This window comes from Serinus canaria, chromosome 18, assembly GCF_022539315.1.
Source record: "Serinus canaria isolate serCan28SL12 chromosome 18, serCan2020, whole genome shotgun sequence".
Lineage (NCBI taxonomy): Eukaryota > Metazoa > Chordata > Aves > Passeriformes > Fringillidae > Serinus > Serinus canaria.
In genome coordinates, this window is record NC_066331.1 from 9,642,015 (window position 1) to 9,666,183 (window position 24,169).

Sequence of the window (24,169 nt, forward strand, 5' to 3'; positions counted from 1 at the left end):
CTGCCTCAATTTCCTCCTCCAGCTCCTCAATGCGGGCCTGCAGAACAGCAGGGACCCTTCACAGCTGTGCCCTCCTCCTGCCTGAGCTGAGCCTGAGCAAGGCAGGGGAAGGAACAGACACTTGCCTGCAGCTCCTTGATCTTCTTCTGAAATTGCATGCCCAGGGCTTGTTCATCCTCGATCTTGCTTTGGATCTGGCTGATTTCAAAGTCTTTCCTTTGGGCCAAGGGAACCGTGTTAGAGCTCCAAGAAAAAAGACAAGTGCTGCAGCCCAGCACTCAGGTGCCCCAGAGCCACACTTACTTCTTCAGTTTCTCATCCAGCTGTTGTTTATCATTCTCCAAATCCATGATGCTGTCCTGGGCCAGCTTCAGGTCTCCTTCCAGTTTTCTCTTCGCTCTCTCCAGGTCCATGCGCAGTTTCTTCTCTTGCTCCAGGGACCCTTCCAGCTAAACACAACAAAACCATCAGGGCTCTGACAGCCAGCTTGGACTCCATACCTGTCCTGTTCCTGCTCTATGTCTGTGTGCTTACATCATCCACTTGCTGTTCCAGCTTGGTCTTGGCTTTGGTCAGAGTATTGACTTTGTCTTCCTCTGCCTGCAGGTCATCCAGGGTCTGCTGATGGGCCTCTTGGAGGGCTTTCTTCTCCTTTGTCAGCTTCACAATGGTCTCATCCAAAGCTGCCATCTCCTCAGTGAGGTTTTTCACCTACAAATATAAGCATGTTTTAAAATTTGGGGGAAAAAAAAAGTTAATTTGTTTTATGTTTCATTTATGTTTTGGATGCTCACAGAAGCACAGCTCAAGATTTTCCAAAGTCAGCATGGCTTTTGGTAAGTTGCTTTTTACTCTGAGTCTGTAATTTCATGACCCTTTACGTGACTGCCAATGTGTGTACCTTGTTTTCAGTGGCATGTTTTTCCTTCTCCACCTTGGCCAGTGTTAGCTCAAGGTCATCAATATCTTTCTTCAGCTCTGAACATTCATCCTCCAGCTTCCTTTTCTTGGCTGTCAGCTCAGCATTAATTTCTTCTTCATCCTCTGCCCTTTCAGTCACCTCCTTGACTTTGGCTTCCAGCTGGATTTTGGTTTTGATGAGCTGGTCACACCTTTCCTCAGCATCAGCCAAAGCATCAGCTTCCTGGTGGGAAAATACAGGAAATGTTATTTTGTACTGAGGCAACTGATGTGAATTGGCAAGACTTTCATAATTACTTTTGGGGAAAAAACAAACTGTGCAATTGCATTGGAAACAACAAATCTAGAAAAAGTTTTTAGTTAGTTTTCTTGTTGGACCTTTTGCATCATTAATACAGCTCTGTTTAGCCATATTTCATTTCAATCTATTTATTTTGGTTACATCAGAAATTTCTTTTTATTTAATTGATATTTTCCTTTTCTCCTTTAGAAAGTGATTATTTCTTATTATGTACTAAATTCAAATTTATGTGGAAGTGTTGAGAAATGTAAATAACTCTACTCCAAGGAAATATTTGAAACTCCCATTAGTAGCTTTATACTCAGCCAATGGTGTCAGTGGACAATAGAATGAGATTCATCATTCTCTGAAACAGGCATTTCGACTCAAGGGTCTTGATAGAACTTTTTTTATTGTTCTGAGAGGCCAAAAGCAATTGGAGACAGATATATGGAGATGATGCTTGTGTTGTAAGTCGTAATGGGCATCTGTGTTTTCTGGGTGTAGTAGGTACTTGAGGTGAGGTGAGATCTGCTATAAGAAATGGTAATCAGCTCTTCATTTTGACAACTGAGTTAAGGAGAGTTGTAGGTCAGTCAAGCTACTGTCTCTGCCCCACTAGATACACTACAGTGACTACAATGAGGCTTTATGTCTCACATAATGTCTCTCATATGGCTTTATGATCTCAAGCAGACACATGCAGGTATGAAGACTCAAAATTCATACTTTTTAAATTACAGCTCACAATTGTAAGATTGAGTGGAGAAAGAATGTGGCCTTAATTTTACCTTCATTTACATGATATTAGGCTTAAAGTATCTTAGAAGGCTTAGTATGTAATTTGAGAGTCCTGTATTAGGAAAGAAGAGCTAGATCTTATTTAATTATAAAAGTATAGAAAGTTACTTACAGCCTGCACTTGGAGCTGCAGGTCATTTTTCTCCTTCATCAGAGAGGCCATTTTCTCTTCAAGCTCCTTCCGCTTTGCCTCAGCCTTCGCAAGCTCTTCCTTGGTTTTCTCAAATTCTTCCTTCATGTTGGCCATCTCCTTCTCAGACTCTGCACTCTTCAACAAGGGCTTGATCTTGAAGAACAGCTTCATCCATGGCCAGTGTTTGACATTCATGAATGCACGAATGTTGTACTGAATACAGAAGATGGATTCCCTGAGGAATAATTAAAATGTATAATGAATATTCTCAGTCTGACAAGTGTCAACACTTTTCCATGAGCAAAATGACTCTTTAACTGAAGAAGAGGAAGGTGTACCTGCGCTCCACCATTCTCTGGTACTCCACCCTCGCCAGGAAGCCTCTGCACCTGGCCTGGGTGCGGGTGATGAGCTGTGCCAGCTTCTCATCCCTCATCTCCTCAAGGATCCCTATCAGCCCAGCTTTGAAGAACACCTTGAGAGAGGGAACGTTGCAGCACATCACTGTCAGGTAGAGAGAGAGCAAAGCCCAGGCAGGCAGTGAATGAGGGAGGGATTTTTACCTTGGTGTGTCCAAATTTGTACTGGGTGTGGTCCACATCGATTGAACTAAGAAGCTTCTCAGAAGCCTTCTTGCTATCGATGAACTGTCCCTCAGGGATGGCACTGGCATTAAGCACCTTGTATCTGTGGAATTGGAGGAAAAAACAGGAAGACAATGACCAGTCATAAGAACATTCTGTTTACTGAAACCAAGAGCAGTGTTTGCAGCAACACCAGGCTGAGGAAGTTGGAATTTCATCTCTCCAAACTTAGAGAGAGCCTGGCAAACTCAGTTGTGTGCTGGAGAGGAGATGGTGAGGACTCCTGACTTTTCTCTTTATTTCATAGCTCTCACCTCTGTTTGAAGTCAGCATAGAGGACTCTGCTGGGGAACCCTTTCCTGCAGATCCTGATCCCTTCCAGCACGCCGTTACAGCGCAGCTGGTGCAGCACCAGCTCGTGCTCCATGGCACCTGGCAATGCAGAGCACAAAAGAGTGGCACAGATTGCAGTGCAGAGGGGAATGGATGTATCAGAGCAAGGATCTTTTAGCTTGGGGCTCTTACCAGGTGTTTTAGTCTCATTGGGGATGATGCAGCGCACAAAGTGGGGGTGAGTGCTCCGCAGGTTGGTCATCAGCTTGTTGAGATTCTCCTGTGGGATTATGCATAGTAGTTTAGATGAAGGAAATTTACTTTTGCATACTTTGTACGTAGATGCTGAGGAACTAATATAATAAATCTTAGAAGAAGCTTTTAAATTCAACATCTAGATTTAATGAAACATTCTATATACTTTTTATTGAAAAGTATTTTCATTAAATGAATGAAAAATGAATGAGAATGTTTAAAATTCTTCGCCCTATTTTGGGAATGTTTAAAATTCTTCACCCTATTGTGGAAGAAGTAAAACATTACTCTATAAATATATTAACTCAAGCCCTTTTGGGATAAATATTTATATTTATATTACATGACAGATTCTGAAAAATATTTTCCCCAAAACATGGGAGTGAACTTTAACAAGAAATTCAGAGAGCCAAATGAAGACTGAATCCTAAATTTGAACAGAAAATCACAATGAAATGCACTTCATACTGAGTATCGCTTCTTTATAAAACCAATCCCATAATACAAACCTGAGTGAATTTTGCTCAGTTTGAAATTATGTTTACGTCACTTTATAGAAAATTAATGCATACTTTACCCGGAAAAGAGCTGAGACAGTCTGGAAAGAAGAACCCTTCTTCTTGCCTCCCTTCTTGCCACCACCACCACCACTAGCCTCTTAAAATAAAAAAAAAAAAAAAAAGTTTTTTAATATAAGCATATAATCTTTTTTGTTGTATCTTTACATAAGGCAGTTGTTGAAGAAGAAAGTTTAGAAAAATAACCTGCTTCTCCTCCACCATAAGAAGCAAAAAGTAAAGCCAGGGTCTTTACAGATGATTTCTGGTACAGCCCAATGACAGTTTCATTCAGAGGGTCCTTGTTCTTCTCCAGCCACCCAGTGATGTTGTAATCCACTGTGCCAGCATAGTGCACCAGGGAGAAGTGAGCCTCAGCCTTGCCTTTGGCAGGCTTGGGCTTCTGGAAGTTGTTGGATTTTCCCAGGTGCTGGTCATAGAGCTTGTTCTTGAAAGAGGTGTCAGTTGCCTTGGGGAACATGCACTCCTCTTCCAGGATGGAGAAAATGCCCATGGGCTGGAAGATAGTTCAATAAACAAGAGAGAATGCCTGTAGAATATATGATTATGGCTTGGTCTCAAAGGGAATTTAGTAAGTGACAGGAAGCTGAAAAACAAACTTTGTAGAAAATTTATTTCTAAAAAGTCAGTTTAAAAGATTCACCTGCTTGATTTACACTTTGGCATCGTGATTCCGAATGTTTTCTGTTCCAAAGACCATGTTAAGGTTCATGAGGAGAAAGAATATATTTTAAAATGCTCTACACAGATGTGTCCATGGCATATTTACTTGTGTTTTTGAATTGTCAATCAGTGCCCTAAATTATAATAGGAGCTGCAAGAAATCTCTGTTTCTTCCTCTCAGAGATCAGGCACTGTACTTGCTTTGCTGTGAACCATACAGAACCATTACAGATAACTGTATGGATAACCAGTTATCTATTTCCAGATAACTTTATTCTAGAACCCTAATAAATGTTTTCAATTTACTTTGGGAACTGCCTTGTGTTTTCAAAGATAATGTCCTTTAGCCAAGCAAATGAGATACCTTCCATGCAGAGAATGTGTGAGAATTACTTCTGTAGTTTTCAGTGGACTTTGTAATATCTATAATGCATAATTAGCAATAGGACAAGTCAAGATGCATTTCTGCAATTAAAACTGAAGACAAGAATCCAACCATTAGAAATTTAAAACAATAAGATTTTGAATTAAAAACTCACTTTCTCAATGAGCTCAATGCAGGCAGCCAGGTCCATGCCAAAGTCAATGAATGTCCATTCAATCCCCTCCTTCTTGTACTCCTCCTGCTCCAGCACGAACATGTGGTGGTTGAAGAACTGTTGCAGTTTCTCATTGGTGAAGTTGATGCACAGCTGCTCCAGGCTGTTGAACTGCTCAGTGGAAAGAAACCACAACAACAAACCCTCATCAATATGCCCAGTTCTTCATTGTTGTTCTCCACCATTTATAAATCTCCCCAGTTAAAACATAACTGTATTACCAGGACCTCATCATAACAAAACCTATATGCAGCTCCAGATAGACATAGTTACACAATGAAAATGAGGGATTTTTCCAGAGCAGATTTTTTACTGAATCTGCTAAAATTATTAAAATACTTTGACATGTTTTTATTCAGCAAACAAGCATGCTCTTGTCTCCAAATTGAAAACCCTTGATATCTCTTATTAAACAAATATCTATTGATTTCTTGGTTCTTTAAACATTTTTAACATCTTTAACTCATTGTATATTTGCCAATGCATCTCCTAGCTCTGCTCCAGAAGCTCTGTTATAAATTTATCCAAAATATTTTGGGTTGTTCATTCCTTAACATTAAGCTCAAACAGTTGTTGTATTACAACATATAAAATTCTATTTGCTGCTTCTGCACAAACAACATGACTCTGTGCTTGTACTGATGGAGCTTTTGAGGATTTTTTTTTTTCCTGGAAAAGAAAATGACTGGGTTTTTGTCTACATAAAATCACAAATGACTAGCATGTTAAACCTTCAGAGGAATATTGCTTGCAAGTCCTCTGATATTGCAATGTTTCCCTTCAAGAGCAGCCCTCAAACCTGAAATCCTTACATCAAAGATCTCAAAGCCAGCAATGTCCAGGACACCAATGAAGTACTGCCTGGGCTGCTTTGTGTCCAGCTGTTCGTTGATGCGAACAACCATCCACAGGAACATCTTCTCATAGACAGCCTTGGCCAGGGCACCCACTGAGTTGTATACCTAAACCAAAGCAGAATGGAGCAGAAGGAAAATAGTAGCCAAAGGGAGAGAGTAAATCAAGTCCAAGGTTTCCAGTCACCAAGTGGTTGTTGTTACCTGCTGCACAGTTTGGCCCTTGGTCACGTATTCATTCCCCACCTTGACTCGGGGGTAGCAGAGGGCCTTGAGCAGGTCTGCTGAGTTCAGACCCATCAGGTAGGCAGCCTTGTCAGCAACTAAGTACAACAAAAAGGAGATAGAAAAATTAAGGCTAGCAAGACATGCAGCACTTTGAGTGATGAACCCATCCCAAAACTGCTGCAGTTTTTAATGTTCTTGTTATCAAATTTTGCTTACTGGCTCTCAGAGGACCCATGACATAATTATTCAATTGAAATCATCTTTGAATTGAATGTTTTACAGAGCAGTACCTCTAAAGGCTATATGTGTTTTTAAAAATCTTCACAGAAACATCTAGAAATAATATATTTATTTAAAATTATCCTGGAATTCATGAATAATTTTTCTCTAAAAAGTGATTTATGAAGTAGAACCTCTATAACTGAATATAATGCCTCTATTTTCTTTGACTATCAAGTAGAAATAATATTTTTCAAAAAATCTTTTCTTTCTTAGTAGGTCTAAGCACACTGAGCAATTTATGCTGATTCAGAGTGGTAACTCAGGAGGGATTTTTGGACATATATGCAGTTGGTAGTGCAGAAAATAATGAGCAGTAATTGAAGAAAGAGTGCATTTTGGATGGCAGTTTCATACCTATGTACCATCTCACCTAACACATTTCTACTCTTCCAAATACTGATTTAAAATTGCCACTTCTAACAGGTCAGCCAAAGATTTTGCTGATACCTTCTGTGCCATCAGGCTCTGCCTGCTCCTCTCGTTGTTTCTGCTTGAACTTCAGGTTCCCATAGTGCATGACAGCCCCTGTCAGCTTGTAGATGGCTGTTTTCTCATCAGCACTGAAGCCCAGGATGTCAATGGCACTCTGAAATAGGAACAGTAAAGTAAAACATTTGTCTGGGAGATTCCAATAGTTCCAATACTCTGAATTGCTACTTACATCTGTAGCCATCAGCTCCTCCTGGTCATTAATGCTGGCAACAGTGATCTCGCCCTGACTCACAAATTGGTAGTCATATGGGTTGGTGGTGATAAGGAGCATGTCTGAAAATATGAAGATGGGTCATGTAGGCTTAGTTTAGTCAAGCAAGTAATGGTTTGAGCAGATACTCAGCAATCTTCCTCCAAGTTAGTAATTCTTCCTACCAATGAGCTCTGGCTTCTTGTTGGACATGATCTGATAAAAGATGTGGTAGCTCCTTTCTGCCTTGAGCTGGAAAGTGACTCTGGACTTCTCCAGCAGATCTGGAGGGAAAATTTGGTTAGAAACAAGAAGAAACAGCAAAAGAAAAAAAAAAAAAGAGAAGATGGGAAGAAAACAGGGAAGGCAGTATAGATGGTGGGGTGAAACTGTTGTATGGATAGATCAGTGAATGGATGGATTGTGAACTACTGTGAAGTGTCTTACATGTTTCAATATCTGCCGAAGCCAGTTTTCCTGTGGCACCAAAATGGATTCTGATGAATTTGCCCTTTAAAGGAATAAAAGTGTTTTAAAATTTACAACATAGAAAGTATATGTGAAATAAAGAAGATGGCACAAGTTTTCTACTTAGAGATGTTTTCTAAAAATCTCTGTATTTGCACCACTAACATAAAGTTATCTTTTTCATTTTTCACCATGAAAATAATCAGCAGTGACAAAACTATATTTTAAGAATGCTAAGTGTACAAATGAGAAAGAATGTGTGAAATTCATTCAACAAATTATTCTAACTATATCCCTGCATGCAGAGAGGAGTTAATGATACAAAAATTCAATCTAAGTAGTTGAGATGCTTAGATCGGAATTGTGATATAATAAACAACTTCACTTCTGATTAATTGAATGTGAAATGCAGCAAATATATTATTCAATTAGAAAATATCTTTCTTTCTTTCTTTCTAATTCTTTCTTTCTTTCATCTCTCCTAGCCTCATTCCCTTTTTTCCTGCAGTTGTCTGAATCTGAGAAAATTATTATAAATGTAAGTAAAAATAAATTGAGCTATTTTTTAACATTACAGTATGTTATAGGAGAAACACCACATAACATGGTATTAAGTGCATTTTAATACAAAACAGAATTAATTTTTTGTGTTGGGAAATCTGGAGAATGATCTTTAGGATAAGTGGCAAAATCATGGTAAGAAAATTGAGTTTTACTTTTGAAAACATGATGGCTGAACAGAAAAGAATACTGATGTAAACTCCTGTTTACTATGTTACAGGAAATATTTTGTTAAGCAACTCACAAAGCGTGAGGAGTTGTCGTTCCTCACGGTCTTGGCGTTTCCAAAGGCCTCCAGCAGTGGGTTGGCGCTGATGATTTGATCCTCAAGCGTTCCCTGCAGGGTGATAATCATTGTTAGTTATCCTTTCCAAAAATCATGTCAAGAACAAAGGAAAGCATTGATCCCAAAATGTATCTACTAAATTACCTGCATTTTGCCCGATGTTTGTTCTTCCTTCTTCTTCTCTCCACTGGCTGCAATTGTTGCAAAGTACTGGATGACACGCTTTGTGTTCACAGTCTTCCCGGCCCCGGATTCTCCGCTGCCAAAGCCAAGAGAGAAGCAGAGGGTGCGTGGTCAGGCAGGAGGTGCCCTGGCACCGGGCAGCCCCAGGGACCCGCATGGGGGGTACCTACGTGATCAGGATGGACTGGTTCTCCCTATCTGTGAACAAGGCAGAAAGACAGTGCTCAAAACTCCGTGAACAACAGAGAAAGAATGAAACATAGTCAGGTAAGTCTAATGTTTTGCCTGATGTCAGCTTTACTTAATCAAGCAAACCTCCAAAACACATCATTGAGTACAGAGATATCTTTCATTTCAAACAGTAGAAACAGTGCTATGAAGATAGTAAACTCCAACAGATGCGTGTGTCAGATCCAAGAAAGGTTTGAAAAAGTCTGTTCACTTTGGTGAGACAGAGAATCCCTTCAGAGAATTTATTGGCCCAAGGCCCCTGAGGCAGACAGAGCCACTCACCAGTCAGCATGAACTGATAGGCGTTGTCAGAGATGGAGAAGATGTGTGGAGGGGCCTCCTGGCGCTTCTTGCCTCGGTAGGCCAACACCACCTCGGGGTTGTACACCGGCAGCCACTTGTAGGGGTTGACGGTGACGCAGAAGAGACCCGAGTAGGTCTGCAAGGAAGGGACACAGCACCTTGGCTTCCCCTGAGCCTGGCCCAGCAGCTCCTGAGGCTGCCCAGAGGAAGCTGCTGCTGCCACTTACGTAGATCATCCAGGCTGCGTAACGCTCTTTGAGGTTGTACAGCACAGCGGGTTCGTGCAGGTGGGTCATCATGGCCATGTCCTCGATTTTGTCATACTTGGGAGGGTTCATGGAGAAGATTTGGTCATCCTTCACCGTCAGAGTCTGTCAGAGGAAGAAGGATGCACACATCAGCTGAGAATCCAGAGTGGGGGGTCATATGTTTTCCTTCACTCTTGTTTTTGACTCACCTCTCCCCCTTCAGTCTTGACAGTGACTTTGCCCGTTTCCCTGCTCGTGATTGTCCCTTTCACAAAGGATTCCTTTGCATGAACCACGAAGACAGATGACTTGGCATCAAAAGGTTTGTTCTGGGCCTCAATTCTCTCCTTCTCTGACTTTCGGAGGTAAGGAGCCGCCTCCCCAAAGATGGCCATCTCAGCGTCCGAAGACATGGCTGCACTTTATGGAGGGGCTTGTCTGCAGAGAACACTGTGGAGGAGGAGATATGTTGCTAAAATTTGCCAGAAAGTAAGCATTTGTTAGGAGAAGAAAGGAGAAATTGTGGGGAAAAAAAGAAACTATCTTAATACTGCTGGTAGCTTTTTGGAAGGAATTGTGAATTTTTGCATTGGCGCAATTCAATATTTATGGGAAATGTCAAAATTATATTTTGGGATATTATTTGGCCTTTACTGAAATCACATTTAAATAATCTATAGATGCTTAGAATTCAACTATTTAGGCGCTGTACTATGGAATTAAGAACCTCAAAAATTCTTTCAATTGCTTAAGCACTCTTAAAATTGTTTGGAAATAATCTAATTTTCTTTTCTCACAATTGACAGTTTTTTACAAAGATCAGAATGCTCATACTCCTCTGTCTGAACTGCATACTGAAAACTCTAGCTTCTTAATGACTCAGTTTCAGTATTTAGAACTATTTTATAATTGTATTAATAAAACAATTTTCTCTCATTTTATTGACTGCTTGAATCCAGGCATAAATTGTAACATGACTGTTAAAAGAAGATTAATGCTTTTCAAACCACACTGAGATAGCTCCTTTTCTAGTACTTTCTTTTGTTTTTTAAAAATTAGTAGAATTTTAGAGAAAAACAAATGTAAAGATTTAAAGCTCTACTGAAGTATTTTAAAAGAAGAAATTTTAAAGCCTGAGTTAATTTATCTGAAATATATTTTTATTTCCCCTGCCCCAAGGGAAAAAAACGCAAACAATCACTGGGCAGTTAAGGAAAACATTTAAATATCTCTTTCTTTATACCGTTAGGTACCTTATATTTACATAATATTTAATCTTGTGCTTATTTGTACTAAAATGAGAAAATATAACATGATATTTCTTTGTTTGTCTCTGGAGGAATGGCTAGTGGCTACCAGAGGAGGGGGGTGCGTCATCCATTTCTTGTGAGGTAGAGAACAAGCAGAGCAGGGAACAAAGGGCAGCATAGCCTTTTATAGAGGTGACAGTCAGAGCTTGGTTTCTTATATTACAGCTCTTACTGCTTTAGGGATTCCATGGCAAATTTCAGGCAAAATAACACATTACACATTCTGAGACAAAATGCTGAATTTTGCAGTTTTCCCACTGTATTCTTAGTTCAGTTACACAACAACAACAGTGATGGCTAGGCAGTGCATCTCACTCCCTTTTAGGTGAGTTAAGCAGTAAGTGAAGAATGTCCCCATGGGGATTTTCTGGCCTGCTATGAGTAGTCAGAGACTTCAAACACAGCTCCCTAAAGAGTGGACCAGGTGACCTTATGAGATCCCTATAACCTGGATGGTTCTCTGATTCAATAATACACTTGAAAACCATACCAACCTTCAACACCCCACCACCTCATACTGTGACTGCAGTTGATTTAAGAATGTACAGTGAAGCAGTGACCATTCACTCAGCAATACACACACCCACCCAAAAGGATCTGTTTCAGTCCCTATAAATTAGTAAATCAGCTTCTTACCTCTCGTGACACCAGATGTGTGGCTTCTGGGCTGGCAGCTGATCAGTGCTGTAAAACAGAAATTGCAGATCCCAAATTGCTGCTGCACAAAAATCAAGAGTGAAAACATGCAGGTGTCTTGAAAACAGATTTGTAATGGAGTCCCCTCCTGCACAGGAGCACCAGAGGCAGCAGGAATGTAGTAGCACATGAGGCTGCCATCCCCTTCCTGGCAGCCTGCAGACCCCATCCCTTACCTTGGAGCTTTCTGTGGAGCCAGGGCAGACGTGTTGCAGGGACATTTTATATGATCTCGCCTGCAGATGCTGCAGATGCCTCCTCTTTCTTCGGTCAAAAATATTTTGGCAAACCCTCTTTGGCTAAGCATTGTCTGGCAAACTGAACTAAGGGCATAATTGTCATTTGACATGACTAGATATAATTAGAAAATTTTGATGTCTTAGAGGCTATATGAATACATCTCCTATAAATAATGTGACAGGGGTGTTAAGGAGGGAATCTGGACTAGTCAAAGCACTTAAAGAACTTGGATTCAGGACTTATGGTTTTTATTGCTGGCTTTCCCACCGACTCACTGCACGACCTGGGATGGATTGCTTGGTATGTCTGCAGCTACCCCAGCTGTACAATGGGAATGTCAGCTTTTATCTTTCCCTTGTGATGGTGTGAATCTTGTAAGAAATGCCTTAGAGGAATACATTGGGCAAGCCACTAAGGGGGAAGTCAGTATTATGAAAAGCATTTGGCGGATGTGCTGGTAAGATTCTGAAAGCAGAGGAACAATCTCTGGGATAGTGTGATAGTGCTGGTGACTAAAAGTCATAGACAGGGCAACATAGTATAAGGGACAAAGATTTTATCACATAAATAAGAGGCTAGGGTATAGCTGAACTAATGGGGTAGGTCTCAGAGAGAGATGTGAGGTCACTTCTGATACACGAAAAGGAGCATACCTATATTAGTGCTATTATATTGTATTATATTATACAATATTATAGTGCTATTATAGTGTATTATATTGTACATATACCAATTTGTACACTTGAAATTGCAAAAGAAATGGGAGATTCTCCAAGAAAGAATAATAAGCACGTGCATGAATTTGTGCTAAGGTGAGTATTGTAAGATGTGTTGTGATTTTTGCTATGTAGATCAGCGCAGCTTAAAAATAGATGTTTCTTTTTTTCTTGATGGTGTTTTTTTTAATTAATCAGAAAGTACCCATATCCAGGACGGGACCTCAGTTGTCTCTTACATCTTTTTTTCCAAGTTTGACCTGTCAATCTGTACCATAAATAAAAGAAATCTTGAGGTAAAGATTTGGGCTTGTAGAAATCTATGCCATTTGAATACCCATATCCCTTTCCACAAGGAATATGATGTTTGGTGTCATTGGTAAACTTGCTGAGGATGCCTCTGAACCCACTGCTCCTGTTGGCTAAAGAGATATTAAACACCACTGGTTATGTGTCCCCTTCTACAGCTGCAACTTCACCAGACAGCCACGACTTCTCAAGTAGAATGGATAGTGGCTGAGCCATTTCCTCTGCCAGCTCCTGCAGGACCTGTCGATGGATCTTATCAGGTCCCATGGACTTGTGCACCTCTAAGTTCCTTAAGTGGTCTCAGATCTGATCTTCTCCTACAGTTCCTGACTTTGCCTTCTGCAAATTAGGTGGTGTGGCTTAAACCCTTGCTGGTTAGCACAGAGGCAAAAATTGCATTGAGTACCTCAGCTTTCTCTAGATCTCAGGAAATTAGGTGACGCCATTTCTTACAGAGAGGGCCGGAATTCTCCTGTCTTCCTTTTATCACCAACATTCCTACAGAAGCTTTTCTTGCTGCTTTTGATGTCCCCTTAATTCTATCACAGCCTTAGGTTTCCTCTGCTCCTTGTCACTTGGACACTTTCCAAGTGACAAGAAGCAGAAGGCAATTGTCCAGTTGTTACTTGGACAATTCCTCTATATTCTTCCTGGGCTACCTCTGTAGGCTTTCTTTCTGCATTTGAGTTCATCCAGGAGCTCCTTGTTCATCCATGCACACCTGCTGGCATTTTTGACTGACTTTCTCTTTGCTGGGATGCTTCACTCCTGAGTTATCCTTGAAAAGTCCAAAGTCTGCTCTCCTGAAGTCCAGGGTTCTGAGCTTGTTATGTCCCGTCCTCACTGTCTCAAGGATCTCTAACTCTACCAGTTCATGGTCCCTGCAGTCAAAGCTGACCTTGAGCTTCACATTCCCCATCAGCCCCTCCTTGTTGGTGATAATAAGGTCCAACACAACCTTCCTCCATACTGGCTCCTCTATCACTTGAAAAAGAAGTTACCATCACAAGAAAGTCCTGGACCAGTTCAACTGGTTCCAAAGGAGGGCTAAGAACTGGAACACCCCTCCTATGAAAAAAACCTGAGCTACTTCACAAAATCATAGAATCATTATGGTTGGAAAAAGCCTCCAAGATCACAGAATCCAACCTTTGACCGAAGAGCACCACCACCCTCACTAAACCACAGCAGTAATTGCCATGTCCAGTCATTGGGGTTGTTCAGCCTGGAGATGAGAAAGGTTCAAGGACACCTTCTTGAGGCCCTTCAATACTTAAAGGGGACTTGTATGAAAGAGAGAGCAGAGAATTTAAAACACAAGAAGCATTGGTTTTTAGCTGAAAAAATGTAGATTTCAGATAGATATAAGGCAGAAATATTTTACAATGAGTGTGGTGAGACACAGGGATGGGATTCCCAGAGAAGTAACAAATGTGCCACTACTGGAGGCTGGGTTTGTTGGGGTTCTGACCATTATCCTTGAGGTCTTCTCTGAGAAGCTGCTGTTGCCTTTTTGTTAGGTCCTGCTCTCAGTGGCATGTAGCAAGCCTGTCTTATGCAGTGCTGTCAGGCTGGGACCTAAGGTAGCTTCTCACATGTGAGTCAGGCTGTAAGAAAGAATTCCTTCCTTGCTCCCTAATCTCCTCTCAGTAGTCAGATGACATTTTCTCTAGCTGCAAATCATTCAAGTTTTATTTAGTCAAAGGCCAAGTGTGTTTGCTCAGTGTTCCCAGGACACAACTGTCACCTGTGTTATGTAGCGATATATTATATGTTATTCTGCTATATACCTTTCCACAGCTATATAGCAAAATAGATCCATACATATTCTTTGAGAAAAAAATTCTGAAGGAATTCCTGAAGTTAGGGCAGTAAAGGTGAATGAAAGATATGCTCAACATGTAAAATTTCCAATTTTACATCAGGAAAAAATATAGTACTGTGTACATTTCAATATAACATCCATACTATGGTATGCAACAGTCGTACAAAATCTAAATGTAAGTATATATGGATATTCACCTCTAATTCTTACTGCTTTAAAACTTTTCTGTGCATGAGCAACATATTCTTTGCCAGTGTATTTCACAGTCCTAAACTCAGGTGACACCCTCTATCATTATAAACAGATTTACAGTGGTTTTCTGTTTTTTCAAATATTCTGAATATTTTTATTATCCTTTTACTGAATTGTGTTCTCAAATTCATATTATAGGCAGCTTTATCCTGATATGATTGTTTTATATTGTCCAGAGACTGCAAAAAATCAAAATAAATAATGATGAAGAACTTTTGTTTAATTTATGGACCCTTACACAATTCCTACACATTGAGTGAAATCAATTTAGAGAGAGTAGTATCAATTTAAACCTGATGATGTTTATAGGCACTGAGGCATAATGACAAATTCAAGTAATTTTCAGTGTGCAGAGAGAAGAATAGAATTATCTATGCTCTACCAGGGAAGCTGAGGAAAATGCCTATGTACTGAGCTCCTCTAAAATATGATAAAATGTATGTCATAAAAGAAACTGTCCTGCTACCTTTTCCATGAGCCACACATCCAGTGCAGCACTGACCTGTCTTCTCAATGTGACCTTCAGTGGAGCCTTTCAGGGCTCTTTTTAGGTTACAGCAACAGCTGAGAAAAGAAGTCACTGATTCCTACTGCTGCCAGAACATTATGGAAACTCAGCAGGGGATGGCTGGAGAATTTAATTTCTTCTTGTGTGTTCTCTCTGATATAAATGTCTGCTACTCTTTGCCCACCCTTTGCAGGGTGATATATACCTGAACCCTTTTCCTTGTCCCTCTCAAGTCTCTTTCCATGTACAAGCACAGAGGGAAAAAACATCATGTGCTGCAGTGTTTGCTTCACAAGATACAGGATCCAAGGTCGCAGAGATATCCCAGCAGGACACATTAATAAAACTGAAATTCTTCAGGTAACTTTTGACGAGCATAACTGGGGCAGTACTATGTGCATTGAAGAATGTGGTCTTACATTTGAGTTAATTCAGAAAATTCAGAGTTGAGTGGAGAATTAGAAGTATCTTAATGGTGTTCTGGCATGCTCAGTCCACCTGAGTAGCAAGGAGAGTCATAGTTCCAAAGATGTATCATATGACAGAAACCGTGCCATCTCAGAGGCAGTGCTGTAAACATGCTCCTGCAATGCCAGCATCTCGCCAGGAATGGGAAGTTCTATTTCTTTCAAAAGTAGGTGATAATTTAGAGGCAGCTTAACTAATAGCTTGGGAGGACTTCAGCCTCGTGTCTTGTAGGAAACATTCAACTATCTGATGAACTCCAGGACCCATTAAACTCCAACAATCTATAACTAGATGTATTTTATTATGGAATGAGATTTAAATAATGAAGGTTTCAATATCAGAATAAAGTAACAGCATAATTGAATAGCTGGAACAAAAAGCTGAATTCATCTGTCCAGATATATCTTATTTGACACTGTGTGATTGAGAGATGCTAAAGTCATCATCAGTTCCCTATAAGCTTCAACAGAGTAGGAAGACAAAAGGTATGGGCAGGCAGCATAAATATTTGTTCACTCTAAGCATGATAGAGGGAAAAGGCATTACTCTGAGTGTTTCTAACTACCACATAATTACATTGCAAACTACAAGAAAAACTTTTAATATAAAAAGACATTTCAATGTCTTAGTTGTTTTGGTGGACTGTTACTAGTCCTTGCAAATATGGTCATCTTGATCTAACAAATCCCAGCAGACAGCTCCTGGTGATATCTCACAGTATATTTTCTGTTCAAGATGAAGTCCTTTGATGACGTTAAATTTGATTAGGTGTAAAAATAAAAATGAATATGTTAAAATATTTATTTTTTAATTTGTTGTCTTCCACCTTCACTTAAATAAGAATATGCAAAAGGGACAACTCTTTAGCTGATATTTTAGTACACTGCTGTAAAACACCTTGTTCATTAGAAGAAAGAGCTACAGGCCAAGCGAAAAATGTTGACAGTTTTTGCCATTTTGACTAAAAAAAGCAGCAAGTATAAAGGAAGAGAATCTAGATGAGAAATGTAGGTGATTTACATATCTTGCTTGAAAATGTATTCATAAAATCATTCCAAAATAGCATGGTGCCATGAATGACTTGGACACAGGTCAGAAGTTTGGTAGATGATACAACCAATGATATTAGCACAGATTTGCATAAGTCTTCCAAGAGAAGATTTATATATTAGCAAAGGCTTTGCAGGGACCTGTTCAGTATTGTCAGTAGTGCTTTGAACTAGGAAAATACACAAGGACAATGGAAGCACAGGTAAGAAATACTGAAGAGTAATTAGGCCGAAAAAGTTAAACTAAAACATGGATACAATAACCTGAAAACCTCTCAAGTAATCTTTGACAAAATACTGGTGTGTTGGTTTTGGGTTTTTTTCTATCTCGGCTCCTTGTTCACAAGCTAGGAATTTCAGAAGTAATCTCAATGAATAATATCAAGGCAAATAAACTAAAAATTGCATTGAAGTTTCAGGGCAAAGTGGGAAAGAAAAATTAATTTGGACTATGTTTATAGAGGTCAAAATTGGAGATAAATGTGAGAAGAACATCATGGAAAATTAGTAGATATCCAAAGTTTTTGTGTCATTGAAACTACCAATACTGATAGCACTTTTTTAATTTCCTGCAGTGAAATTAGAGCATCACCTATAGAATGGAGTCATCTGGAAAGAGCCTGAAAGAACCTTCCACTGTCCCAGGCTGCTCCAAGCCCCCTCCAGCCTGGCCTTGGACATTTCCAGGGATCCAGGGGCAGCCACAGCTTCTCTGAGCAACCTGTGCCAGGGCCTGCCCACCCTCACGTGGAAGAATTTCTCTCTAATATTTAATATATAACTCTTTTTCAGTTTAAATCTGTTACCCCTTGTCCTACTGGAGAAAAGTCCATTTCATGCTGCCTTTCCTAGAACACTGCCTCGTGGCAGGGAACCTTTGCAGACAGGGGAAGCCAATCACTTCTACTAATAAATCATTAGCACATTTCTTGTCAAGCTTTTGACCTGTGCCAACAACACATCTCCTGAACAGATTTAAAGGCATAACTGGACAGCTGGCATTTTCTGGGACCCTTCCCAATACAGTCTACATCCAGCCTCACCATGTTTGATACAGAAATAGTTTAATTCTATAAGCACAAACAGTTCCATGCCAATTGGCCTAAGTTCCTGGACATGTTTCATTTTTACTAGTAGAGCTGCAGTGTTACTCTGGAAGGGTTTGGAGGAGCAACAGCAGTATCTGTCCTTGGGAAAGGAAGGACCTGCTGGAAGAAGAAACAACATCTTGATGAAAAAAGGGAATTAAAATCAATTGTGCCTCTATTAACTTTCTGCCAAGGCTTCCATCTCTTCAGGGCTGGGCTCCACTACAGCTGGATGCAAAACACAGGGGAGTCAAAAGAGAAGAGGCAGATTGAGGGTAGACTCCAGCTACAGGCTGGAGTTCAGACTACAGCTATTGCACAGTAGCGAGGAGGGGACAAGGATCTGCAGTGCTGACATTCCCATGGAAGAGGGAAGATTTTATTGTGCTGAAAATAGATCCTTCTTGAGATGAAGACGGGGCAGCTACCTCACTCTTTGCCAGCTCTTAACCATGGCTTTCCCTGCCCTGTGTTCTGGGACTGGCTGTTAATTCAGGAATTACAGCAAGGCAGCAGAGTCAAGTGGGGAAGTGGTGGCATGTCACCATTACTAGTCTGTATCCCTTTAGGACACCATCCTGAGCCCCCATCCACGATTTTATCTTGGTACCATTCAGCTCACAAACTAGAAACTTGACTTGAGTGTGTGGATTAAGAGATAGAGGTGGAAATAACACATGATATGAAATACCTTGCTGAACACCCTGAGGCTGTGTAAAGTGTTTTCACAGTGTATCTTGCAGGCATCTCATTGGAAGCTGAGGATGGGCTGGACAAATGGGTGGTTGTAACCTTTGAAAATTGTCTGAACTCTCTCAACTGTTCAATCAGCAGCTAATTAGTAGCTGGCTGGCAGTTGATAATGAGAGCAATACCTCCATGGCTCACAAGGAGTCTTATCTTTCAAAATCTTCATCAAAGCCATGTGAGTGAGTCACAGATTGCACCTTTGCAAATTTGCCAATAACGCTAAGGGATTGGAGTGACAGAGATTTAATCTGACTGCAACTTTGAATGAATAGGGCTTGTCAGATAAATCTCGTTGCAGGGAACTGATTTTTTCCTCCTTCCAAAGGCCAGTTTTGGTGATTCAGATGCATTCAGACTGTTCTCAGACATTGCACAGGCAATCTTTTGTGCACATCCAGGGATGCATAACTCCCAGCTCATTCAGATTTCCTTTTTGTTGTCCTTGCATTCAAATTTATTCTGCTTATAGCTATGGTGGCAATCCTGTGCCCCAGTGAACATGGAGAATCCTGATGTTTAACATGTCAGTGACACTCTTACCTCTCTAATGGAAGTTGGAGCCAAGGGATAAGAAAACAGACTCCATGCATAGCATTGCCCAATACTTTTCTTGAGCTACTGTAGTCCCAGCTAGACAAGGCAGGGACTATTCATGGTGGTAACCAAGCCCAAAACCTTTCCCAGCTTGAAATTCAAGTTCTAACAAGTAGAGAGCAGAAACCTGTCTTTACATATGACACTATTTCCTCAAAGTATTAATAAATGAAGTCTTTAAAAAAAGCCACAGTATGAAAGCAGATGTGTCAAAGACAAGAAACCTCAGCTGTATCCTGTAGCCAAGAAAATGGGATAGGAGGTACTGTGAATATTTTAGGGAAGATTGTGTCAGCATACGGGAATTATGCACCTCCATCATCCAAAGGGCATTAAAAAGCTAAGTAATAGATGCATTTTGGCTTGAAAATGGGGGCACTGGGTTGCCTGCTGGAGCCTTTCCTGTCAGCTGCTGGCTGCTTGTTACCTTAAGCAAATGAAAATCACACACAGAAAGATAGAGTTTTTGATGAAGCCATCAGTAGGGCATGTGGACTGCAGGCCAGAGGTACAAACCACAAACTTACCTCATGGGGATGGCAGGAAAAAGCCAGCAGGGATGTCAGAATCCAAGAAGAAGTCTATTTTTCCCCACGTCATGGGCTGTCCCTCCCTTCACAGGATTCTATGACTGCCAGAGTTATCAGGTACTGCCTTTAACCAGCTGCAGCTCTCCCAGGGGAGACAAGTCATACTGAGGAAGAGGAGACAGAGATTGCAAACTCTCTGCAAGTGGAGAAAGGGTCCCTGAGGGATCCCCAGCAAGTGGGTGTGAGTGGCACTGTTGCCCATTGCTGGCTCAGTTGGTTGTCTGGATTATAGGTGGTGAAGATTTGGTGTAGGTGTAGTCCCATCCTGCTGAGAAAATTTCAGGTCAAGATATCTTTTCTGATCTGCAGTGTAGGAGGATTAAAAAGGCAATGGGAAGGAAGAATAGAAGATAATACCTGTGCTTTATACTGAACTAGTAACTTGCCAGTTCTTCAGCCTTGAAATATATATTGGACATCAGTATTCAGTCAGCTCAAGGCTAGCAAAAAGCTCTAATTAAAGAAACTAATAGGAAATCCCAGGGTGAAAGAGCAACAGGAGGTATGATGTTACTTTTTTAATTGGCAGAGTTCTTGCAATAACTCTTCTGAGAAATAGGAACACCACAAGCCTCCTGGGAGAAGCCAGTACTACTCATTAAATCCCTTGCATCTAAAGCCAGTCACAGGTGGACCATGTTAGCTGTGACTGCTGGAAAATTTGCATTATAACATGAAAACCAGGATTGTTTGTTGGTTTCTTGACAACTGAGATGGTAACTTAATATTTGATCCACTGCTGTGTAACACTGCAGTAAATAAAACAATCCCCTGTTAGTTCAGAGGTAAGATGAGAGCACAGCAGCAAAGAGTGACTGAAAATAAGAGCTGAGTGCATTAGCAAAAATCACGTGTTCTGTGGGTTTCCCAAACGGGCACACTGATGTGGATTGTACCAGTGTTGTACTTTGGAAACTGTTAGGGAGCTCTGTATAAAGTTCTGGTGGCACCTCTGCTAAAATATTCTGTGTTATCCCAGCATTACACATTCAAAAATTAATGACTCAAGGGGAAAAGGGGAGCTTGTGAGACCACAGGGGAGCAAAGAAACTTCCTTGAGGGAGGAGCTTGGAAGAGTTCAACTTAAAGCTCTTGGGTCTTGGCCAGCACCCAAGGAGCACTAATGAGCCACCCACTTGCTTTCAGGTGTTTTAGATCCTTAAAAATCCATCCTACATCATGTTGCCTCCCCAAGCTCTGTCTCGTGCATTTTGCAAACTTGACTTGCCAAGTTTGAAACCCACATCAGCCTAGAGCCAGAATCCCCAGGCATGGCACAAGCTGCTCTGCCCAGGCAAGGAGAGGCCCCAACTGGCCCTGGCTGCAGCAGCTTTCTGTGCACTCCATGAACACACAGACAGCTTTGCCTGCCAGGTGTGTGCTCTGCCCAGAGGCACAAGCAGTGGCTGTGTCTGGCACTGCCTGTGCAAACAGAGGCTGTCCTGGCTGCAGAGCAGCAGCACCTGGGCTCCAGGCTCTCCATGGCCTCTTGGCAAGGGGGACATCCCTGCCCTGCTGCTGCCTGTTGGCTTCTTGTGACAGACATGTCAGGACACAAAGGCCAGCCCAGAGCACTGTCCTGGCAGTGGCTTAGCCTTGATATCATCTGGCTGAAAAGTGCAGGAATGATGAGGCAGGCAGATGTGCTGAGGCTTTTCCTTAACATTTTCCCATTCCTCAAGTGCTCCTGGTTCAGGCACATCACAGTCCTGCTGTCTTTGTTCTGTGTGGGATCAGGAGTTTGCACCTGGTTTTCCTCTCATGGATTTCCCTGGCAGGTTTTTGAATGAATGGAAACCTTCAGTAGCCACTGCATTGGTGGTGATGAGTTGTGGAGATTGATTACAAGAGTTCTGAAGAATATGTGACACTAAATGGTCTCCAAAGGATGGTTCTTCTCACAGGGGAGGTACTCTTTGGGCCATGAATGTTCTCTCCTCTATTTTTTGCCACACATGAGCCATAACCTTTCCAGATTTATGATGTGGACATCTGTACTGTCTTGGCCTGAACAATTCTGTCAGCAATACATCCCTAAGGATCCCAGACCAGTTATTTTTATGGATGGTAGTATCATTGCTCCTTGGGGTTGGGTTTCAGAAACAGGGAGATTGTTTTTCACTGACATCTTAAAATTTGAGGGGGAGATTAGAATTCTCCAGGGGGTAAGTGTGGCATTTGTCTCTGTCAGCTGCACAGAGTATATAGTCTGTTCCTATAAAAAGAACACCAAGATTTATACAATTCAGGACATCATAAATTATGCTAAAATGTGGGGTCTTCTGAATTCAGGAAACTGAAATGTAAATTAATGGAAAAATAAAAGTGCACCCACATTTGCCTGCACACTGTTTATGTTACTCTCATATTTTCTTTCTGTGTCAATCCTGCGGTGGTTGTCCAGAGCTTGAACTCTTCTTGAGAAGAAATTTCTGCATGAATGCACAGAAGGGGTGAAAACCTTCCTAGGTTGCTGTACTTATAAAATTCCTGGAAAACAGATTTTTCCAATGCCAATTTTCCATGTAGGTGGGGAGGACACCTTTTCTTTTTTGGCAGGAGGAATGAGGTGATAGAAATGTCTCCCTTGTCTGGTTTCCATAGAATTCCCTTGGACAGATATCTCCTGTGTGGCATCAGGGCATCTTAGGGAATATGTTGGACACATCACAGGTACCCTAATAAATGTCTGCATGAGCTTCTCTGTGCTATTCCCTCGCTGTCCCCACCCCCATCTTCAGTATCAAAAAATGTAGTAGGCACTTATGCAGCAAAGTTGTCAGGGAATTTCCTGAATTTTCCTGTGGAAGATTTCACACAATATGCTCTGTGCTTAGTCGTGTCCTGCCCTCCCTCAATTGCTGCTCAACCAAGCATTTTCCAGAAGTCCTGGGAGTAAGGGTTAGTGAGTGGGGGTGCTGTCATCCTTTTCTGCTGTCATCCCAGACCCTCTGAACAGGGAGGAGTGGGAGAGCCTGGAACCTGCCTACCACACTCAGTATGGCTCAGTCAGTCCTGGGTCAGAACAGCATCGTCATCTCCTGAAGAACAGGGATTGGAGGAAGGAAAGACTGGGCCAGAGAGAAGTATTGGAAGTCACTGCAGTGCAGCTGAAGTAAATTACCCTCTCCAAACTATGAAAGAATTACTGATCCTGTGTCAATCTGACAGTTTTTACCCTCAGAGAAAATTTCTGGTCCCTGGCATGACAGAACAACCACCTGGTGTGGGTCTCCTCAAAGTTGTAGGGAAACAGGGCTGTTGTTGTGACTTACATTTAGCTCAGAGGAAGGTGCTGGGCTTCATGCAGTTCTTGCCAGAACAGCAGCTCCCTCATGGCCTCAGCTGAGATGTCCATGTGGCAGTCCTGACAGAGCAGTCCTGGCAAAAGACTTGTTAACATGCTCAGGAAACAATCCACACATGCAATGGCTTCTTGGATTGTTTGGGAAGAGCCCATGGCATGGCAGCTAGTAGACACTGGATTATCTGCATAACAAGGAAGTTTGGATTTTGTTTTATGCAGAGCATCCAGGGCTCTCCTGGTGCAGGCCAACAAAGTGGCATGTGCAGGAAGAATGAGATTCCCCTGCTAGTGTCAGGAGTACAATGTGGCATGAATGAACCCTTCCTAGCATAGTATTGTATAACCTCCAGTGAGCAGCTCATACAGAAGAGAAGGCAGGTGCATGCCAGAGAGCATAGGGAGAACTAATCTCCTGCTAATAGCACAGACAAAGAGAAGCAAAGTAAAAAAAAAAAAAAAAGATATGATGTAATAGAATGATGAACAGTAACTCTGGAAAGAGGCCATCCCATCAGTCATTTTAGAAGAACAGATATAGAGTCACAACAGCCAGTGTAAAATTCCCAGCCCATGTTATAAATTCAGTATTTACAAGGCACATGTTTCTCCCCCAGATAATTCTCTCCCTAATGATGAGAAATGTTTGGCATGTCATGAAGGCTTTTGTTAAATGATTTTTGTGATTTGCAGATTGCTATTCATGAGTGGGCATTTTGCTATATCATTTGTCTAAGGCTATAGTTTGTGCTTTACACATCTGTCTGGATAGAGAAGCTTGATAAATATCCCTGTCATTCATTTGCTATCCATGACAAAGCCAAAACTTCTCGAGCAGAAGAACATTGAAACTCCTGGAAGTCCATCTGGAACAAAAAAGAAGATTGAGCCTTACATTAAAAGCAAGATTGATGTAATTTGGAAATGAGAAGGATAGAAGCACAGAAACAATCACCTCCCCAGTCTGCCTGTAACAATCAACCTAACTTACAGCCAA

General features: G+C 41.2%; 1 protein-coding gene across 1 annotated transcript in view; it reads right to left on the reverse strand.

Moving 5' to 3' along the window:
* Positions 1–11,676, reverse strand: part of LOC103823916 (myosin-1B-like) — a 31,504-nt gene extending 19,828 nt beyond the window's left edge. Inside the window, exons 1-27 of the mRNA XM_050981584.1 lie at positions 11,656–11,676; positions 11,420–11,467; positions 9,683–9,923; positions 9,453–9,596; positions 9,205–9,361; positions 8,862–8,889; positions 8,653–8,767; positions 8,467–8,559; positions 7,641–7,704; positions 7,379–7,477; positions 7,173–7,276; positions 6,959–7,097; positions 6,206–6,324; positions 5,960–6,109; positions 5,088–5,258; positions 4,072–4,381; positions 3,885–3,964; positions 3,245–3,332; positions 3,034–3,151; positions 2,699–2,822; positions 2,474–2,610; positions 2,115–2,370; positions 902–1,144; positions 535–711; positions 304–449; positions 126–216; positions 5–37 (exon numbers count right to left, since the gene is read on the reverse strand). Coding sequence (XP_050837541.1) covers positions 5–37; positions 126–216; positions 304–449; positions 535–711; positions 902–1,144; positions 2,115–2,370; positions 2,474–2,610; positions 2,699–2,822; positions 3,034–3,151; positions 3,245–3,332; positions 3,885–3,964; positions 4,072–4,381; positions 5,088–5,258; positions 5,960–6,109; positions 6,206–6,324; positions 6,959–7,097; positions 7,173–7,276; positions 7,379–7,477; positions 7,641–7,704; positions 8,467–8,559; positions 8,653–8,767; positions 8,862–8,889; positions 9,205–9,361; positions 9,453–9,596; positions 9,683–9,886 — 3,390 coding nt within the window. The 5' untranslated portion in view covers positions 9,887–9,923; positions 11,420–11,467; positions 11,656–11,676. The remainder of the gene's footprint in view (positions 1–4; positions 38–125; positions 217–303; positions 450–534; positions 712–901; positions 1,145–2,114; positions 2,371–2,473; positions 2,611–2,698; positions 2,823–3,033; positions 3,152–3,244; positions 3,333–3,884; positions 3,965–4,071; positions 4,382–5,087; positions 5,259–5,959; positions 6,110–6,205; positions 6,325–6,958; positions 7,098–7,172; positions 7,277–7,378; positions 7,478–7,640; positions 7,705–8,466; positions 8,560–8,652; positions 8,768–8,861; positions 8,890–9,204; positions 9,362–9,452; positions 9,597–9,682; positions 9,924–11,419; positions 11,468–11,655) is intronic.
* Positions 11,677–24,169: the final 12,493 nt, after the last annotated feature.